General features: G+C 63.7%; 1 protein-coding gene across 4 annotated transcripts in view; it reads right to left on the reverse strand.

Moving 5' to 3' along the window:
- Positions 1–19,000, reverse strand: part of FLT4 (fms related receptor tyrosine kinase 4) — a 39,301-nt gene that overhangs the window by 15,751 nt on the left and 4,550 nt on the right. For 3 of the 4 annotated variants that reach the window (XM_036013806.1, XM_036013805.1, XM_036013808.1), the window contains exons 2-15: positions 9,804–9,900; positions 8,982–9,235; positions 8,672–8,784; positions 8,388–8,550; positions 8,067–8,206; positions 7,613–7,781; positions 7,189–7,306; positions 4,745–4,899; positions 4,494–4,656; positions 3,070–3,196; positions 1,955–2,063; positions 697–1,059; positions 353–499; positions 118–249 (exon numbers count right to left, since the gene is read on the reverse strand). In XM_036013806.1, coding sequence (XP_035869699.1) covers positions 118–249; positions 353–499; positions 697–1,059; positions 1,955–2,063; positions 3,070–3,196; positions 4,494–4,656; positions 4,745–4,899; positions 7,189–7,306; positions 7,613–7,781; positions 8,067–8,206; positions 8,388–8,550; positions 8,672–8,784; positions 8,982–9,235; positions 9,804–9,900 — 2,250 coding nt within the window. The remainder of the gene's footprint in view (positions 1–117; positions 250–352; positions 500–696; positions 1,060–1,954; positions 2,064–3,069; positions 3,197–4,493; positions 4,657–4,744; positions 4,900–7,188; positions 7,307–7,612; positions 7,782–8,066; positions 8,207–8,387; positions 8,551–8,671; positions 8,785–8,981; positions 9,236–9,803; positions 9,901–19,000) is intronic. The other variant, XM_036013807.1, reaches the window with a different exon arrangement.

Genomic DNA, 19,000 nt, shown 5'->3' on the forward strand with positions numbered 1-19,000 from the left:
CGACAGCCCCTCCGCGCGAGCGCCCCCTTCTGGCGGGCACAACTTCAGGGGGATGGCCGCAAGAAGGCACCAAGCGAGGGCGGGAGGTGGGCGGAGGCGCGCGAGGGCAGCCCGGACCTTCCACGGCCACGCTGGCAGAAGAGTTGACGCAACCCTTGGCGTTACACACGCTGCACAGGTAGCGGCCCGCGTCCTCCTCACGCACGCGCTGGATGCTCAGCTTCTGGTTCGAGTCCGCCAAATCGATTCCTGCAGGAGGCGGGTTATGTGTTCAGGTTCAGATGGGTCTGGGACTCTGACCTCCAGAGCCTCTGCCCCACCCCACCCGCCTTTGGTAGGCTCCGCCCCCTACCGGACTCTTCCTCCAGCAGTCTCTCATCTTTGTACCACAAGATGCTGGGCACGTGTGTCCCAGCCACCCGGCACCGCATCTCCAAGGAGTCGCTCACGTTCACCAGGAGGTCAGTCAAGTTCTGTGCAAGCTTCGGGGCTTCCAGGGCTGGGGGTGGGAGTCAAGAGGGAACTAAGTGGAGTATGGAAAGCCGGAGGGCCCAAGGAAGGGGCCTCCAGAGAGCAGAGAGCTGGGTGGGGAGGCGAGGCTGGTGCACGTGGGTGGCCGCCCGGCGCTTGCTGGGCTGGGGGAGAAGGCTATGTGGGAAGCACTGCCGTTTCCCCCGCCAGCCCTGCTCGCCTCACCCTGCACCGACAGGTACTTCTTGTGGCAGTGCTTGTCCTGGCTGTGCCGGTCCTGCACCTCGCACACGTAGTCGCCCTCGTGTTCGGGCGCCACACGGGGGATGATCAGACTGAGCGTGGTGTGGCGCGCCCCGGGCGCTGCCTCCTCCAGGCTGGCGGCCAGTGGTGTGGCAAACAGGTGCACGTTCTTGCAGTCGAGCATCAGGGGGTTCCCGTGTGCGTCGTGCAGCGTGGACAGGTTGAGGCGGTACCAGCGCAGATGCTCGTAAGTGTAGTTGTCTGCCTGGCAGCTGAGGCGCACCGCCTGGCCCTCCAGGGGCTCTTCCGATGGCTCCGATTGGATGCTGAAGCCGTCGGGGATGGCTGGAGGGGCAGGAAGAACCACGGTGACTCTGCACCAGCGATATGGTGGCTCACCTGCCAGGTGCTTGCTCGTCGTTTCCCATTGGCCTTTGGGCTCACTCAGCTCTCAACCAAGGGACACCACCTCCCCTCACTGACCACCGGCGGTCACAGAAGTCAGCCCCACCAGCTGTCCTCCCACCCACCTCCCCCCATCACCCCTCCTGGACATGCCCCACCCACCCCAGCTGCTGCCCCACTTCTCCCAGTGGGCTCCTCCTCCCCGGGCTTAGAGGGAGCCTCGTCTTCATCCTGCCTCGCTGGTGACCACACCCACCACTGCCCTGTTCTTGAAACATTCTCACTGTCTCAGCTTTCCCTGAAGCTTTTGCACTCTGATTTCCTCTGGCCACTCCTTGTCAGGCTCCTGTGGGCACCTCTCATCGCCACCCCCAGAGTGTCCTCTCTGGCCCCATCTGTCTTCTGGGTCCCCCCGCCACACTTCTAGGCCCAGTGACCTCCCTTTTGTCAAGTTCTTAGCTTCCTGAGATCGCTAACATGTTAGAAAATCTGAGGAAACTAGGGACCTTCTCCCAGGGCAAAGCGCACTGATGCGCCACCTTCTTCAGACCCAGGGCTTGGGAGGGGGTGGGGAGAAGCAGGACAGCACCCGGGGGGAGGCCTCTCCAGGGCTGAAGGCAGAGAGGGTGCTACTGCCCCCCAGGGGACCGGCACCCAGTCCGTATGCCATGGTCGGCAAGTCTGTCCCTCTCACCCAGATCTCTCTCCTGGGTGCCCCATGGTCACCAGACTTAAGTGGGCCCATCCTGGTCTCCTCCTCTTCCAGGCCTGCTCTCCTCTAGCGCCCACCTGCTCCCTGACCCCCACCAGCCCCCCCCCACCCCGGGGCACTCACTGGTCACGTAGAAGTAGATGAGCCGCTCGTCCTGGCCCACCTTGTTGAAGACCACGCACTTGTACATGGCAGACATGTTGGCGTACTGGATCACCAGCTTGCTCACCGTCTGGGCAGAGCACAGGCCGAGAGTCCGTCTCCTGCCCCTACCCTCCCCTTCTGCAAGGAGATGGCTGTGCCCACCAGGCATGGGGGAAACTTTGGGCAGCAGAGGCCAGGGGTGGGGCAGGGAGGGCAGTGCTCCTCGGAAAGGCCAGGCGACAGTGCTGTGACAGCTGGCATCGCAGTGGATGGGGTCAGAGGATGGCCACAGGCAGGGCCAGAGAGAATTCTGGCTGTGGATGGGCTCAGGTTGTGGCCATCAGGTTGAGGAGGGGACAGGGGCCTGGCGGTGTCGGGTCAGTCCCAGCCAGGGTCAGCAGCCGGTCTATGGCCTAAGATGAGCGGCAGGCCCCTACTGGGGGCCTGTGTGATGTGTGCATGCCGGCCCCCGGGCTGCCCCCACCACCTGTGGTCCCGGAGCCCTGGGCAGAGGCAGGGGGAGGCTGGGCCCTAGACTTCTAGAAGGACTCTGGCCTGGGGCAGTAGGAAGCTTGGAAACGGGAGGAGAGAGGGCCCTAAGCCCTGCCTACCACCCCAAGATGCACGCCACTCCCCCAGCCCACTCGAAGCTTGGCACTTCCTGGCCAGGCCTGGAACAGGAAGAGGCTCTGGAGGTGTGCAGGAAAACAGGACGTGACTGTAGGAAGTGGGTGCCTTTGTTCGGTCCCCTCCCCCGCCTGGCGTCTTCTAAGCATTGCCCCCAAGGCTGGGCCAGGGGCTCGGCAGCTTTTGGTAGGGACCAGGCCAACCCCCAGCCTGGATCCCGTGGGCAGCTGGAGGCCATGGCCTGGCCAGGCAGCCTTGAACCCTATCTTCCTTGTTTGGGAAGCAGCCGGCCCTCCCCAAACACTCAGGCCGGGAGCTGAGGCCCGGAGATGCTGCGGAAAGTTTGTGACTCAGATGCTCCCTGCAGAGCCCTGCTGGCCTGGTGGGAGCCACGGAGGCCAGGACTGGACTCCCCTTACCCCGACCCCCCTCCTCTCCTGCCAGGTGGTGGCGCGGCTGGTCCCTACCTTGTTCTTCCCCTCCACAAACTCGGTCCAGGAGTCCAGGCTCTCGATGGGGTTCACAGCGTCCTGTGTGGTCACCTCCCTCCAGTCCCGGCACTGCAGCATGCGGTCCCGCTGCTGCCGCCGGCTGCTGGAGACCAGGGTGCACAAGGGCCTGTCAGCGTCGTGGCAGGGAGGGGGCGTGTTGTCACGCTCAGGGTCCCCTCCTACTCTGTGGTGGGTAGGTCTGCCTTCGGCTGGGGGGAGCAGGGGCGCAGAGCCACTGGCTCCCGGAACACTCTCACTCCATGCGCTCAGGGCCCTATGACTGTCCTGCAGGGGCTTCCAGACACTGCCTTCCAGAGGGGGCCAGGGCAGGACATGTGGCACTGGGGGCGGCTCTGTGGCACCCTCCTCGCGTGTGCCCCTCCTGCAAGGTCTGCCTAGACCCCCGGGGGCAGCAGTTAACACCCCTGCCCCACGAAACCCTGTCCCTTCCTCCCCCCCACAGACAAAGGGTCTCCTGCTAGGGTCTGGGCCCCCAAAGGAGGCTCTCCTCTGTCCCAAGCACAGCACAGTGGCCAGGGCAACTGTCGGTTGGTGCCAGACATCAGAAGGAAGCAAACTTGTAGGCACCAGCTGTGACTCATAGCCTTGTGATCCGGAAGAATCTCTTGTGAGCCTTGGACATTGGGGGCTGGCTCAGACCCACGGCCACCCCTGCTGAGCCTCCCTCACTGACCACTTCGGGACCACGGCCCCTCCCTGGTGCCACTGCCCCATCTCCTCCCTTGGGTCCCAGCTAACACCCCTCCCCACCCGTGACCCTCCAACCTCCTCGTGATAATCTCTTGCTAAATGGCAAACAGGCTCTGACACTCCCGCTCAGCACCATTCCCTGGCTCCCTAGGACCTTCCCAGCCACGGCCCACCTCTGCACCCTCCTCTCCTGTGCCCTGCTGCCCCCAGCCTGTTCTGTTGGCGCCCCCTTCAGTCTAAGGGAGCATGGCCCAGCAGGTGGGCAGGCTCTGCTGCTGAAAGCAGTGACCTTGGGGAAGTCACACCCCTTCTTGGACCCTCAGTGTCCTCCTCTGTAAGGGCTGGGGGTAAGCACTATGCAGAGGAGCTCATGAGAGTGCTCAGTCCAAGTCTCTGGACCGTGGCCAGTTCCGCCTGCCCGGCAGGAGGTGCCCTCCTGGACCAGTGGCATCGCCCCGGGTTCTCTCTGACGACACCAGTAAGTGCCATCTATGTGGGGGGGCTGGTCTGACGGATGTGGGGAGGCTCTGAGCCTTGCTGGGATGGATGGCATCAGGGGCTGGTTCCAGTGCAGTGGAGACAGGGTTTGAGTTTAGAGCGGGGCTCCAGGAGAGGTGCGAGCCGTGGGTCATGGCTGTGGCTGCAGACAGGGCTGGGAGGCAGGGTGAATGGGCTGCAGCCCCACTCACAGGCTGCGCTGGGCGAAGGTCTTGCAGGGTGTCCATGGCCTCCAGTGCCACTGCACGCTGAGAGGAGGGGGCACCCCGTGGGCAGTGCAGGTGAGGGCCTGGCGGCTGCGGTGGGAATAGATGCTCGGGGAAGAGGCCTCCTTCTCGTGGATGCTGGGGGGCACTAGGAGCACAGGCAGGCAGCGGTCAGCCGTCCACCTGACCACGCCCACATGCCCACTGGCCCACCTGCCTGTCCCACCCGCCCCTACCATTCACCACCAGTTCCAGACTGATGTTGCACTTCAGGCCGGCCACAGAGTTCCGCAGGGCAAGGGTGTAGATGCCGGCGCTGGCCTCGGTCACCTCCTTGAGCACCAGGGCATGCGGACTATGGCGCCCCGGCACAGCCTTCCTGTCCTTGTACCTGGCCAGGGAAGGGAGTTCAGGTGCTGAGCAACCCGCCCAGCCCCACCCCCGGGTACTGGCTCCCTGCCATGCCCCGGCCCCCACAACCGGGAGGTGCTGTGGGGAGGCAGCCCCCCAGGCTAGCCTGGGAGGCTGTGGGGTGCAGGGCAGGGCACTGACTCTGCTCTGGGGCGCAGATGGCCTAAAGACTTTGGGGGTGTCTCCAGGTACCAGTACGACCACAGCAGGCTCAGGAACACAAGGTCTGCGACGGCAGGCTCTCTCCCAACAGCCCTGCAGGGCTTCCACGGGGGGTGAGTCACCGCTCAGTGCAGCTGCCTTCTCTGGGGCCTGCCTGTGGCCAGGGCCAGCCTCTGGCAGCCGGGCTCCGAGGCCCAGGCCAGGAGGGTCCTGCCCGCCTTCCAAATGGGCTCTGTCTCTTTCTCACAGGCTTCAGTGGTGCATGCAGTGAAGGAGGGGAGGTACACTCCCCGAGGAGCACAGCCTGGACCCTTACCTCGTGGGGGCCCTGGTTCACCCTCCCCTGGCTCTGTGCCCCCCTCCCTCCTACATGTGGTCAAGTACCCACTCAGCAGACAGGCCTGTCCTGGGGACCAGCGGGGCCTTGTCTCTGCTGCCTGTTCACTGCACTCAGGTTTCCATACTGCCTGTCTGTCTCCCCCATGGAGCGGTCCCCACTCAGGCAGCACCGTCCTGGGTGTGCGAGGCCAGAGGGACACCGGAGAGGCACAGGCTTCAGGCAGAGACCAACAGCAAGGGGGACGCAGGGGCCCTGCTCTCAACTGAGAGGGTTGTGACTCCCTAGGGTCACAGGGCAGGGCAGCACCAAAGCCACTCGGCCCAAGGGCTCTGGTGCAGAGTCCTGAGTTTGCCAACCCCCGCCCCCCACTGCACCCTTGACCTTGGCAAAGCCCCTCACTGCCTCATCTGAAAACAGAGGATGGAAGTGCACCTTCCAGCAGGGGGCGTGCCTGAAGTCAGGCACTTAGCGTCAGCCTCCCGCACTTGGGGTCAGCGCACCCTGGGGGCACTTTGGGGCCTGTCTGTCCACTAGGTTTCCATCCATCCGCTCCCTCATGACCATCACACACCCAGAAGAGGGGACTGCTGCTGGGCTGCAGTGACCACTGGTGCCCTGGCAATGTTTGTGAGCCGCAGGGCTCGCTGAGCTCTTCTGGGAGGAAGATGTCGGCCAAGTGAGAAGAGAAAGGCCAGACGTGGCAGGAACAGTGGTGTGCAGCCAGCTGTCTGCAGACCAGGCCTGGGCAGCCCTGGGTGCAGCAGAGCCAGCCCCCCGAGTGGGTCAACCCGATGGCCTCGGAGGGCAGGGGAGAGGGCCCCAGGGGTCTCCAGGAGGCTACACCTGTGAGGGAGTTCATATACCAGGGGTCCCCAATAGACCCCGAAGTCTGTGGCCTCAGAGGCCGGGTCGCACCCAGCCCCATGCCCTCCCAGGAGAAGCTGTGTTCAGCCTCCGGCCAGCGGACTGGGCTGCCGGCTGAGAGCACCTGAAACCTCTGCTCTCCCAGATCCAGGCTGCCTGAAGAGACTGTTCTGCCTGAAGGGGGTGCCCCAGGCTGGGAAAGGCAAGGTTCCAGGCTGGGCAGGGCTTCCCAGCAGGCTCTGAGCTCAGGCAGCAATGGTTCCCCCTTTCCTGGCCTCTGCTTCCTCCTCTGTATGATGGGGTTGGGGAGACCTGATGTCCCAGGGGGGACCATTCAGGTAACTGGAGGGTACAGGGGGTGCTATGCCTTCCCAAGGCCTGGGGGAGCTCCCCTGAGGGGCTCTCGCTAGCGCTCGGCATCCCCTCACTCTCAGGCCACAGACTGAAGCCTGTGGGCCTCCTCATGGCCCTCCCCATCCCCGTGCTGGGGCCTGGCGCCACGGTAGTCTGTGGAACCCCCGTGGCATCTCCGAATTTCTAGACAGGAGGGCCCTGGTGCGGCAGCTGGTTCAGAGTGAGGCCGAGGAGGCCTGGAGCCATTGCTCTGGGTAGCAGGGCCCTCAGAGGCACGGAGCAGTTGCAGGAAGCAGTTAGGTAGAGCCCCATGTTGGCCCACCACCCCCGCATGGAACGGGGTTGGGGGTGCAGCACCGACAAGCACTCTCAGTTCGGCAGCCTCCAGGGCCAGCCTTCCCTCTGGCTGAATGATCACACTGTCAGCACGTTCCTTTGCGTGTCTGCACAGCGGTCCCCATGGGCTCTCAGGGCGCTGCCCTTCTCACCCCAAGGTCAGCTCTCGAGCTAGGCCTGGCGGGTGGTGAGGGGCAGGAGCCAGGACTGTACCATTGGAACTCCGGTGGGGGGTACGCTGCCAGCTTCACAGGCAGCTTCACCAGTGTGTCTCCGGCAGTGGCTTCCAAGATGGGACCTTTGAGCCACTCGACGCTGATGAAGGGCTTTTCTGCAGGACAGGAGGCATCGGTGTGAATCCAGGGCCCCCACCACTGCCCGGGGACTCCCCGTGTGGCCCCACACCCAGAGGACAGACACTTGGGGGTCCGGGGGCTCCTTCTGCCCACCAGGTGTGGAGACCCGGCAGGCTGTGCACTCAGCGCCCCTTCCCTGGGGCTGGACTCCACATTGCTTGGTGCACTATGACTTCTGACCTTGGGCCCAAGCTGCACAAGGACCCTTGCTCCCCAGGCTTGAGGACTGACTCCCAGTCCATCCAGGCCCTACGGGGCACGAGAGCCCAGCCAGGATGTACCGTGCACGATGACCTCGGTGCTGTCCTGGAACAGGTGGATGCCATTGTTGGCCTTGCACGTGTAGGTGCCCAGGTCCTGCTGGCTGACGTTGTGGATGGTCAGGATGCTGGAGAGCTCTGTGTGAGTCTGCTGGGTGCGCCGCTCTGGCACCCACTTCCCTCGCTCGGCCTGCCCAGGGAGGTCCAGGGTCAGAACAGGCAGGCTCTGGCAAAGCTGGCCGCTGAAGGCACACACCAGCCCAGCCAGCACTGGCTCTGGGAGCCTGGGACCCAGGCCCAGAGTTGTCCTCAGGGCAGAAAAATTTCCCCCTCAGACCAGGGCGCCCAGGGCAGAGCTCAGTCTACACCTTCTCTCTGCAAAGGCCGGCGTGTGCCAAGCCAGGGTGGTGTGGGCAGTGATGGGGACTCCTGGGGGTGGCTCAGGCACAGCCCCTGGTGGAGCTGCCGGCCTCACCTGCTTCCCTGGGTAGTCCCAGTCGAAGGTGACGCCAGAGTTGAACTCAGCCCACACGGTGCAGTTCAGGACCAGCTTCTCCCCCACTAGCAGCTCCGTCGACTTTTTGGGGAACAGCTGGATGTCATAGAGCTCGTTGCCTGGCAACACATAAAGAGTGACCCCCAAGCCCCTTGCAGGGCGGCGCAGAGTGCAAGGCACTCGATGAGACCAGCTGTGGCACCCACAGCCCCATCACCCATCACTGGGGGTGGGGGTCCCCCTCCCAGGACATGGGAGCAGTCACTTGGCCATGACCCTGTGGCCCTGGGTGACCCCCACCTGTGATGTGCACGATGAATGGGTTGGAGTAGAAGGTCTGGCCGCCCCAGGTGGTCTTGCAGTGCACATACAGGGCCTCACGCAGCAGCGGGGTGGGCACCCGCATGCCCAGGCGGTCGTCCCATACCACGTCCCGCCCGTCAGGCTGCAGCACCGAGCTTTGCTGCGGAGACACAGCCATCAGCCCCCGGCTGCCCCTTCCTCCTGGCCGGGTGGATGGCTGCGTTTCCCAGGGGGCAGGGCTGGAGTGCTGGGTATCAGGGTGGGTGGGCACGGGGCTGTACCGAACGCAGCGTGACGTTGAGGCCGGGGGTGGACACCAGGCAGGGCACCCACACGGAGTCCTTCCTGTTGACCAGGAGTGTGGCCGGTTTATTGATGAATGGCTGCTTCAAGTCTGCAGAGAGAGAGCAGTTTGTGGGAAGGGCAGGCGGGGCTCAAGGGGCCTCTGAACCCTTGGACCAGGTGGGGGGAGCAGCAGGGCAGTCCCACGAGGTCCACAGGGTGGGGGTGGGGGTGCCAGCTGCTGTCTGGGCCTTAGGACTTTGCCCGCCGCCTCGCTGGCCGCAGGAGCGCACGGGCTGGGCCCCTCACCTCTCACGAACACGTAGGTGCTGGCCGCTGTGGTGCCCTCGATGCGGGCCTTGATGTACTTGTAGTAGCAGCTGTAGCTGCCGGTGTCGTTGGCATGGGCTTCAGGAAGCAGCAGCACCTTACAGTAGGGCTTGGCATCTGTGCCCTCGCAGTCTTGAACTAACCCTGTGTCTTCGCTGTCCTTCCCCGTGGCTGGCACTTCCTCAGCCCCTTTTCCCGTGGCTGGCCAGGCCCACTGGAGGGGGTGCTGCCCCCTGGCAGAGGATATGGAGGTGAAGGGGGCCCCTCTGCAGTCCTGGGGCCCAGGCTTGCCCACAATGTGTCTCACCCAGAGGGCAAGACAGCCCAGTGCTGGGGCACCCAGCACCAGCCCAGTGCCCGGTGGGCACTGGACACCCCAAGTCCCTGCCCGCCACCTGGGCCTCCGTGTGGCAGGCTGGCTTGCAGAGCAGCCTGGGCCCTGGTCAGAGCTGGGCTGCAGGGGGACTGGGCCATCAGGTACTTGGCCTGGGCTGACGGTGGCTGCTGAAATGGGTGCAGAGTGACCTGGTGGTGGGTGGGCAGGGGGTGGCTGGGGCTCAGTGTGGGGTGACCCAGGGGTGGGTGCTGGGTGCCTGGGGCTGCAGGGGCTGCAGCTCCCACACCCAGGCTCCCGGGAGACCCAGGAGCTGGAGACCCAGGTGTCCAGGCCTGTCTGTCCCGGCGAGGGGCTGCCTTCAGGGCTCCCACCACCACCGACTGCCTCAGGTTTGCGGCCTCCTTGGCCTGATGACAGGAGGGACCCAGGCCCTCTGCTCCTCTGGCAGGGGGAGGGCTGAGTACCTGCAGGAGATGGACAGGTTGTCCCCGGAGTCAATGATGTGTGTCTCCTCTGTGATGTTCAGAGTTGGGGGGGTCATGGAGTAGCCACGCACCAGGCCTAGGGTGGGAGATGGGTTGGGGCGGCGATGCGTCATAAGTTCACAGGACCATGCCAGTCAGGCGCAGGCCCCTCCCCAGGGCAGGGCCCTGAGCGACTCCACAAGGCTGGGCCAGCCCCGGGCCACCGACTGGCGGGACCCACCCAGTGAGCCCTGGTGGAGGCCTGGCCTGGGCCCACACCTGCGGTCCTACGTGAGCCAAGCTGCCAGCACGATGCTGACAGAGGGCAGTTCAAACCCCGCTTTACACTGGGGAGGCCCGCAGACTGTCACCTGGGCCTCGTGACCCCCGTGTATCCCCCTCCCTTCTGAACTGCAGACACACAGCCCCTGCTTGTGAGGTGTTCTCGCACGGTGCAGGCTTTCCCCAAACATGCCCAGAACTGACGGCCTCGCCAACATCTCTCCCCTCAGTGCTGCCTACCTCATGCTCTGCCTGGCCTCAGAGTCCACTTTGTCTTTCCTTGGTTCCTCCAACTGCTGTCCGCCCTCCAGGCCCCTGCTGGCTGCCCCAGCTCTTTCCACCTCCACCTGCCTTGGCCCCCATTCCTCCTACAAGCTTGTCCCCAAACACACAAATGACCCCACTCACCTAGTTGAAAACCCTCCCACAGCCCTCCAGGACTCTGGCCTCCTCACCTACCACCTTCCTGCCAGCATGATGGCGTGTGTGCATGTGTAAGTATGCACGCCTGTGTGTGTGTCTCCATCTGCAGGCATGAATCTGTGTGTCTGTGGGGTTGGTATAGATGTGACATGTCTCTGACATGTCTCTGACGTGTGTGTGTGTGTGTGTGTGTGTGAGAGAGAGAGAGAGAGAGAGAGAGAGAGAGGTCCTGGCACGCTGGGGAGGTCTGGGTCTGGAACCCTGGCAGGTGCATCCTGCCAGGGCCATCCTGAGACAACAGGAAGACAGGACTGGGTGGCTAGAGGCCCTGGGCTCTGTCCTGTCCCTCCCTGCAAGTCCCTGTCCTCCTGGGGGGCAGTGCCCACTCTCTCGCCCCAGCCCCTTTTGTCCCCCCACTGGTGCAGCTCCTCTGCGCTCCCCTAACCCACTCTAACCCCACACCCCAAACTGCCCTAGAAGAGGCACCTGGGTGGCACCCTCATATACCAGGTCTCATTTCAGCACCCCACAGGCAGTGCCAGGGCTGGGAGGTCCTCATTAAGCATCTGGTCCCACTGTGCAGACAGAAACTGAGGCACCACCACCCTCAGAAGGCAGCCCCTCACTGGGCTGGCACTGTACCTGCCACAAAGCCTGAATGCAGGGCCCCTCCTGGCATCCAGGCCAGGAGCATGGCACTCCCTGGGGCCCCACAGTGGGAAAGCGGCCCTGGGCTCTGCTCCCAGGTGACCCCTCCATGTGGGTTCTGTGGCCAGACCCACACATCACCAGGTGGGCACCTGGCCTTCCACACACACCAGCCCCCCACCATGCACCCCCTGTGTCATCGGAGTGGGGGCACCCTGCAGTGGGGAGGCCCTCCTGGGGTTGTGAGGGGCTGGGGAGGGAAGCCTGGAGCAGTGGACAGGGATTAAAGGCACACTGGGCAAACAGCTGGCCTCTGAGCTGTGCAGAGGGGGACACGATGGGCTTGGGGTAGAACCTGTGAGGGTAGAGAAGCTGGCCCTCCCAATGGCCGGCATGTGGCCCCCGGAGGACAGCCTCGGCAGCCAGTGCCCACCTGCCCAGCCCAGGGACTGTGCGTTCCCTGCAGCGACACTGACGGTGTTGCCCTGAGACCCTGGAGGGGGTGAAGGTCTCCCCTTTGGGGTGCACATCCAGGCACACACCCAGTACCCCAGCTCTGAAGCTGTGGCAGAGGGCACAGGTGTTGTAGGCTCCTCTTTGCTTCCAAGGTGAAGTGGGCCAGTCAGGCCCCTCCTGTCCACCCACCCCCTCCTCCCCAGCTTCATCTCCTGGCACGGCTCCGAGAGGCGTCATCGCAAAGGGCCTGGCTTTCCACATCTGGGGGTCTTCCGCCCAGGACACTCGGGCTCCTTCCCCTTGAGAAGCTGTCTCGTCCCTGTCTACCCCGTGCCTCTCTGCCTTACCAGAGCGGGTCACCGTTACTCAGATGGTGCGCCTCCTCGGGCCCCTGCTGGGTGGCGGGGTGGGTAAGTGGGTGAGTGGACGGGTAGGGGAGTGGGGCCTGCGGGAGCTCCCTCCCTAGAGGCCCCTGCGCACCAGGGCAGCACCGCCTGCGCTGAGGCTGCACTGCAGGAGAACCACCCACCCTGCTGCCAGCCTCTCACCGTCCCTTGAGTCTCTCCCCCTTGCTGCCAGGTGCCCTGACCTGCCCAGTGCCCGTGTCTTCACTCTCTTCCCCTGGAACCTGCGTGAGCGGCATACCTGGCTGTTGGCGTCACTGTCTCCCTGCGTCCCCCCTCCCTTAACTGAGACTGGGCTTTCTGAGGACACCACTGCCCCTGAGGGTTACTGCTCTCCACGGCAGGCCTGACACCGGAGAACTGGTGGCCACCCCCCTCTCCGAGGGCACCGCCCCGCCCCACTAAAGCTGTCATCGGCTGTTGTCTTGGTCACTTCCCTTCATCCTGTGCTCCCGGCCCCCAGCCTCTCTGCCTCAGCTTGACTTCAACAGCCACACGATGACTCGCCAGATGACTCGCCAGCGCCCTGGCCTTTTAGGTCCCCATCTCCACTGTCCTCCCCTCACTCCCCGGGCCCCTTGCTTCTGGGGCACACCCCGAACCTGGCCCTCTCCACGCTGCTGTCACTGAGTACTCATCTTCCTGAGCACTGCTCCAGCCTCCACTGGGGAGTCCTCCAGCAGCCCCCAAACTCCCAGGCCAGGGACCCCCCCATCGCCACCCCCTCCTGGCATCACCCTTTTCTTGGCACAGCATGGCCCAGGGTCCCTTACTGCCCCTGGCCCTCCACCACAACCCCGTGATGCCACTGTTCCCTTCAGCCGCTCAGCACCGCAGACAAAGCCGGAGCCCCGCAGCGCAGCCCCCCCTTTCTTTGCCTGTCAGCAGACCCAACCAGGCCCTGGGGCTGTAGTTTGGGAGATGGGGGGGGTCTCCCGCCCTCTCACCCTGGCCTCCCAGCACTGATGAGGGAAACCATCGTATGGAGCTATCTCACCTTCCCACATGCAACACCCCCCCCCCCTTCCCGCCAACCCCAGACCCCCTGATCCTCCCTGCCCCAAGGAAGGCCCGGCCTCCCATCAGGCCACTGACCCCAGCCCCTGGGCCTGACTCCCACAGATAACTTCCCCCGTTCTGACCACCAGCATTTCCCGATGGGATCACCTCCTGTCTTACAGAACTGCAACACCCAGCCCAGCGTTCCCTTCCCGTCACGGCCCCCATCCCCGTTCGGTTCGAAGCAAACGCTCTGCTCCCCATTCCTCCCCTCTCACTTTTGCTCCCCCCCCACTGGGAGGCAGCGCACCGCCCCCCAAGGCGACCCCCAGGCTCCAGGACAAGGGGCACTGGTGGACGGGGGGGGGGGGGGGGGGGGGGGGGGGGGGGGGCGGGGGGCTGTGAGCCACCCTGCCCTCGCCTCCCCCACCCCCCCTGCCCAGCCCCAAACTCCGTGCCCCCCACTTTCTAGTCCCTATGCTCTCTCCCGAGTGTCCGGGCACCTCCAAAGTATCCATCTCCCTCCCAGGCCCCTGTTCTCTATGGCAGTGCACAGAATCCAGCTGCCGCTGCGCTTGGCCACCCTGTAAGCACCGGAGTCCCACATTTCTGATGCTAAACTCCAGACTCACACCCTCACCATCCCTGCCAAAGGCTCCTCTTTGATAGCTGCGGTCTCCCCAGATGGGACAGGAGGCCCGCCTCTCCCACCCCAGCCCTCCTGCCCGTTCCCAAAGCATCTCAGAGCCAGACCGCTGGCTTCCTGGGGGACGGGGCCTGCCCCCCCCCCCCCACGCTTGTCCCCAACATGGCTCCTGGTCCGCTCCTCATGTAACTGTCGGCGGGAGTTTAAAAGCGTGCTGTGCTTTCCTACCCGTGGCTTCCCGCTGAACTGCCAGGAAAATCCAAACCCCTGACCTTGGGCTGGCCCTACCCCTCTCCATACCCTCCAAGTCCACCCTCACCTGTGTTCACACCCCCCAGCCACCGCAGCCTGCAGGCTCTTCCACGACCTGCCCACCCGCCTGCCTGCTGAGCTCCTTCACAGCCCGCCCTCGGCAGGCACCTCTCCTCCCCAGCCACCTCCTCGCCCGCCCTCGCCCACACACAGGGCTGCTTCTCGCCTTCTGCTGAGACAGGACTTCCTCGCCTCCTCCCAAACCTCGGCGCCCCTTCAAGCACCCATCTCAGCCTCCCGGTTAACTCTCTTCATCCTTCTTGTCATAATTAGTAGCGACCTCATTTACTTATTTGTTTCACTTATGTCTTTCCACTTCCTCCACTGGACAGTAAGTTTCAACAGGGTCAGGACAAAGACAGCCCCCTTTCCTCCACCACCCTGGGGCCTAGCACGGCACCTGGTGCAGTTAAAGCTCCATAAATGAGCCTTGTCCACACCTGTTTAATGAGTAAATGGGTGGGTGGACGGATGAATGGGCAGATGGATAGAAGGATGGATGGATGGGTGGAGAGATGGACGGGAAGGCTGAAGGAAGGGTGGCTAGATGGAAGGACACATGGACGGACAGATGGATAGAAGGATGGGCAGACTGATGCCCAGGATGAGTGGGCGAAGGGACAGCTGGATGGCTGACGGGCTGGCTAAAGAAACTTCGCGGGTCTTTCTCTGGGTTGCAACCGTGTCAGACCCCACTGTTCCTTTGGAAAAGATGTTCCAGGTTTAAGGTCAGGACCCCTGGCAACCTGTGTGCCCAGGTTGCCCCGCAGCTGGGGCAGACTTGGGCCTGAGGGCTGCGGCACCCACAGGCTCCCTGTTGCCCAGCCCCCACCCACAGCCCCGAGAAGGCGCATCCTTCCTGCCTGGCTGTCATCTGTCCCGTCCCGGCAGTCCTTCCCTTCCCGCAGCAGGAAGCACTGTCATCCTGGCCTCTGCCGCGCTCCCCCTGCCTTCCTCTTCCTGGCCCAGGAACTGGCTCCTTCCTTCCCCTGGCCAGCGGCCCTGGCCCCCTAGCCTGCAGCAGAGCAGTTGGGGCTGAGCCGAGGTCAGAGAGGCCAGAGTGCATACCTCTTCTCTGTGCTGTCAGCAGCCTCAGGCAGCGGGGACCCTGGCGTCAGCCACAAGCAGCTGGCTGACCGTGGGAGCAGCCACTGGGATCCTGGGTGAGGGGTGGGCAGGAGGGGCAGGAAGGCTTGTGGGTTAGGCACTGCCTCATGTGGTCCTCACTCAGCCTGGGAGGGGGCATGGGGTTCGGGCAACAGCAAGGAAACCGGAGCTCTGAGCCCCACGGTGGTGATGGCCAGCAGCAGCGCAGGAGCCCGTGCCTGCTGAGCCCAGGCCTTTCCCTGTCCTCGGCCGCCTCTCTGTCCCTTTCTCTCCCACAGCTGCCCTGAGGGCCAGCCTGCCTCCCTGGCCCCAAACAGCCTCCTTCCCCGCCTCCAATCTATCCCTTAGCCCAGAGGGGCGACCCTCAGCTGCCTTCTCTGGCTCTTCCTGGCCCTCTGGAGCTGTACATGACCTTGGCCTGGCCTCCGGAGTGTAGTCCATCCCCAGAGCGCCTGCCCTCCTGGACAGCTTCACCTCCCAACTCACCAACCACACCCACCGTCCATCTGTGGAGCCCACCAGGCCCTGGCCCTACCTCCCGGCCAGACTCATGCTGTGTCCCCTGCCCTTCCCTGCCCCCCGCGCCCTGAGAACTGCTACTCCTGTTCCAGGGCCTGTGCAGTGTGCCCGGGACCCGAGGCTGTGAGCATTGTACCCCCCACCCTGGCTGAAGCCTTCACCCACCCCCCAGGGCAGGGCTGTGCGTGTCACTGGGCTGCTCCTGGGGGTCAGGATGTCAATGACCTATGTCTCTGTCCACAGGAGGACTGCCCAGCAATGACATCAGGATGGTCTGTGACCTCAGAGGGCCCCCTCCTTGCCCTGGCAGAGGGCGGTGGTAGCAGTGTCACCCATGGGGAACGGGGCTGTGTGGCAGCCCTGCCAGTCTGGCCCACCCTCTCCTGAGCATCTGTGCCCAGGAGGACAGAGGCTGCCAGGGTCAGACAGGGACTGCAGGGAGAGAGCTGAGGCAGCAGCACTGGGGGACAGCTGGCCATGTGGGGCCAGGCTTGAGGTACCCATGCGTCGGCTCAGGGTGGGGCAAGGTGGGGGCACCCCACTCCTGAGCCCTCGCCTTCCACTCTCAGGTCCGGTCTGTGTACAGACCTGGGGGTGGTACAGGGCTGCTCTGTCCTGGAGACCCCCCACCTGGCTGGCCACCTCCATGCCTGCAGCGACAAAGGGTGAGGGTTGAGAGGCCACCGGTGCCCGGCATCCCCAGGATGGAGATGGCTGCGGGGAGGGGCCCCGAACCTGGCTGCTGGACCACAGTGCTACTCTCTGGCTGCGTGGGCTTGGGCGAGTCGCTTCCTCCCAGCCCCCACCTTCCCACTTGTGAAAGGTGAATTGTCCGTCAAAGTGTTGAATTGCTGGGAACCACAGACCACAGACACCATAGCACCGCACCAGGAACCACTGAGAGAACACACTGTCAGCAGCTGCGCACACTGGGCCCTCCTTTGTTGCTGCCTGCGGCCTGTCTTGCCTGTCACAGCTGCTGCATCTCACTGTGACCCTGTGCTGTGGTCACAGTATGGAGGGGGGTGGGTCACAGAAAGCCTTCCTAGTGGGAGGGATACTCATCTGAGCATACACGGGCTTCGGAGATTGAGTAGGAGTTTGCTGGCCCAGGAGGAGGGAACACAGGACAGAGGGACTGTGCGAGGCCAGAGCGCAGGAGACCTTCTGCTGTAAGGCAGCTGGAACAGGTGGAGCACGGTGGGGGGCCCTGAGGCCACAGAGGAGGGCCCCCACCTGCAGCCCAGCCTCAGGCCCTTGGCTAGCTCCTTGCATTCTGGACTTGGCTCTGCCCACCCATGGGCTTCCTCCTCCTAGAAGTGGCCCAGCCCCCAGGGCTTCAAGGCCACCTCTGAAGTCCCCACTGTCCCTGGCAGCTCTGCTGAGCTCTACTCCTGGGAGGCCCTGCGCCCCAGATGTCTCCTGTTGGGTGCCCCCCCCAAGCCTCGGACCTTGTCCAGACCAGATCCCACCCCTGGAGAAGACAGCCAGCACCACAGGACACACACAGCCATGTGCCCGGGGCCTGGATGAGCAGTGTGAAAAGGATGGAGAATCCCCAGTGTTGGAGAGAATGTGGGCAAACAGGCCTCACAGGAATTAAAAAAAAATGCTGGTACACTTTGACCCCAATTCTGTTCACTCCGACGCATCCTGTTGCAGCAGCGACAGTGAACGCGTGTTTAGCACTTTCAGCGGCGCCCCTGGAGCCTGTAACGCCCTCCCTCACCGCCCCACCGCCCCGAGGGCACTCCATTCTTGTCATTCTGCAGATGAGAACACTGAGATACGGAGGTCAGCCTCCTAGTCAGAGATGACCATTGGGGGCGGGATTCTGGAAAGCTACCACGTGCTCCACACAGGTCCGCATCAGCTGCGTTTCTGCAGTTTACGGGTGTAAACGCCTTAAACCCAGGATGCATCTGTCTTCCACACGCCTGGAAACGCTACTTTCCCACCTGTGACATTCGCAGTCCTAGTGGCAGACACACGCCAGGTGCCCCGACTCCACTCATCTCTCATAGCCAGCTGGTCACCAAGTCACGTCCACTCTCAGGTCCAGCACCAAAGAGAAGGGTGTCCGGAGTGCCAGGCCCACCCTCTCCTCTGCCTGCCACTCTGGCCAAGCGCTCTGCACTCCCAGCGCTCGGACGCCCTGCCGCAGACGCCCTCCGGCCACTCTGGACACCGCAGCCAGCCCTCCGCAGTCCCCTCTGCTCCTCCCCACTGTCAGGCCAGCCTTGACACCCTTTTTCTGACTCAACACACCAGTGTCTCCCCACTGGTTGACACCTTATCCAGTGGTCAGAGGATCGTTCTAAAACTCAAGTCCTTCTCCTGCTGAAAACCATTCCCTGGTTCCCCGACTTTTAGGGGCGGATTCTGAGCTTCTCCCCTGACCCTCTAGCCAGCTTTATTACCTGCCACCTGCTTGATGCCTGTTCCAGCCCTGGAACGGCAAGCTGAGGCCCTCTCCTGAGGGCCCCCTGCACGTCCCCACAGCCCACAGCTCCAGGCAGGGACTGGCTCACTGCACTCGGCAGATCTTTAACTCAAAGACTGGGAGGTCCCCTTGTGGTGTGGGCCCAGCGCAGGGCTCCCCCGAGACTGCCCCCGACGGGCTCTAAGGATCTGGGGCACAGAGACGGCGCACAGCATGTGGGAAGGTGTGGAGGTGAGGGATGGAGGTGTGGGTGTCCGGGGTCAGCCAGGGGTAGACCTGGGAGAAGGTGATGAACCTGTGGGGCATGACCTTGGGAAAGACCTCTGGGACATCAAGGTGAAAATGTCCCCTAGGTTGTCAGGAATTTAGGATCCCACATGTCCACCTCTCTGGAGTTTCCCCAGGGAATGTGGACCGTTGCTGGCATGCCTGCCCCTTCCCACGCCCTTGGCCCCCATGCCACCTGGGACCAGTCACAAGTTCTGTCCCTCAAAGCCACGCTAGCATCGAGTGAGCCACTTCAGCCCTCTGGCCGTAACTTCTCACTCTCCAGATGGGCACAAGGAGCCTGTGCTGTGAGGTCGAAACCTTCACACACCGTAGTGTAAAGCAACCTGATGAACCACTGTGAACAGGGGCGGCTAGATCCCTGACAGTGTGTGGGAGCGTGCCTGAGCCTGAGCACCTACCGCCTACACCACCCAAAGCAAACGAATCTCCCTTGGGTGAAGTTTAGGGTAGCTCAGAGCAGAGTGCTTCTGATTGAGTGAAGACAAGAGCTTCCCCCAAGCCCACCTGAATGCCTGGAATCCAGGCTCTTGGGGAGCACAGCAGTGGGAATGAAGCTCCCCACCTCCTCTCCTGTCCCCAGTAGGCCCCTGCCGCTTAGGGCAGCCGCAGCGCCCCTGCCTGGAGCTCTCCACAGCCTTGGGAAGGCAGGGTAAAGGGCAGCGCAGAT

This window comes from Phyllostomus discolor, chromosome 13 (genome assembly GCF_004126475.2).
Source record: "Phyllostomus discolor isolate MPI-MPIP mPhyDis1 chromosome 13, mPhyDis1.pri.v3, whole genome shotgun sequence".
Classification (NCBI taxonomy): domain Eukaryota; kingdom Metazoa; phylum Chordata; class Mammalia; order Chiroptera; family Phyllostomidae; genus Phyllostomus; species Phyllostomus discolor.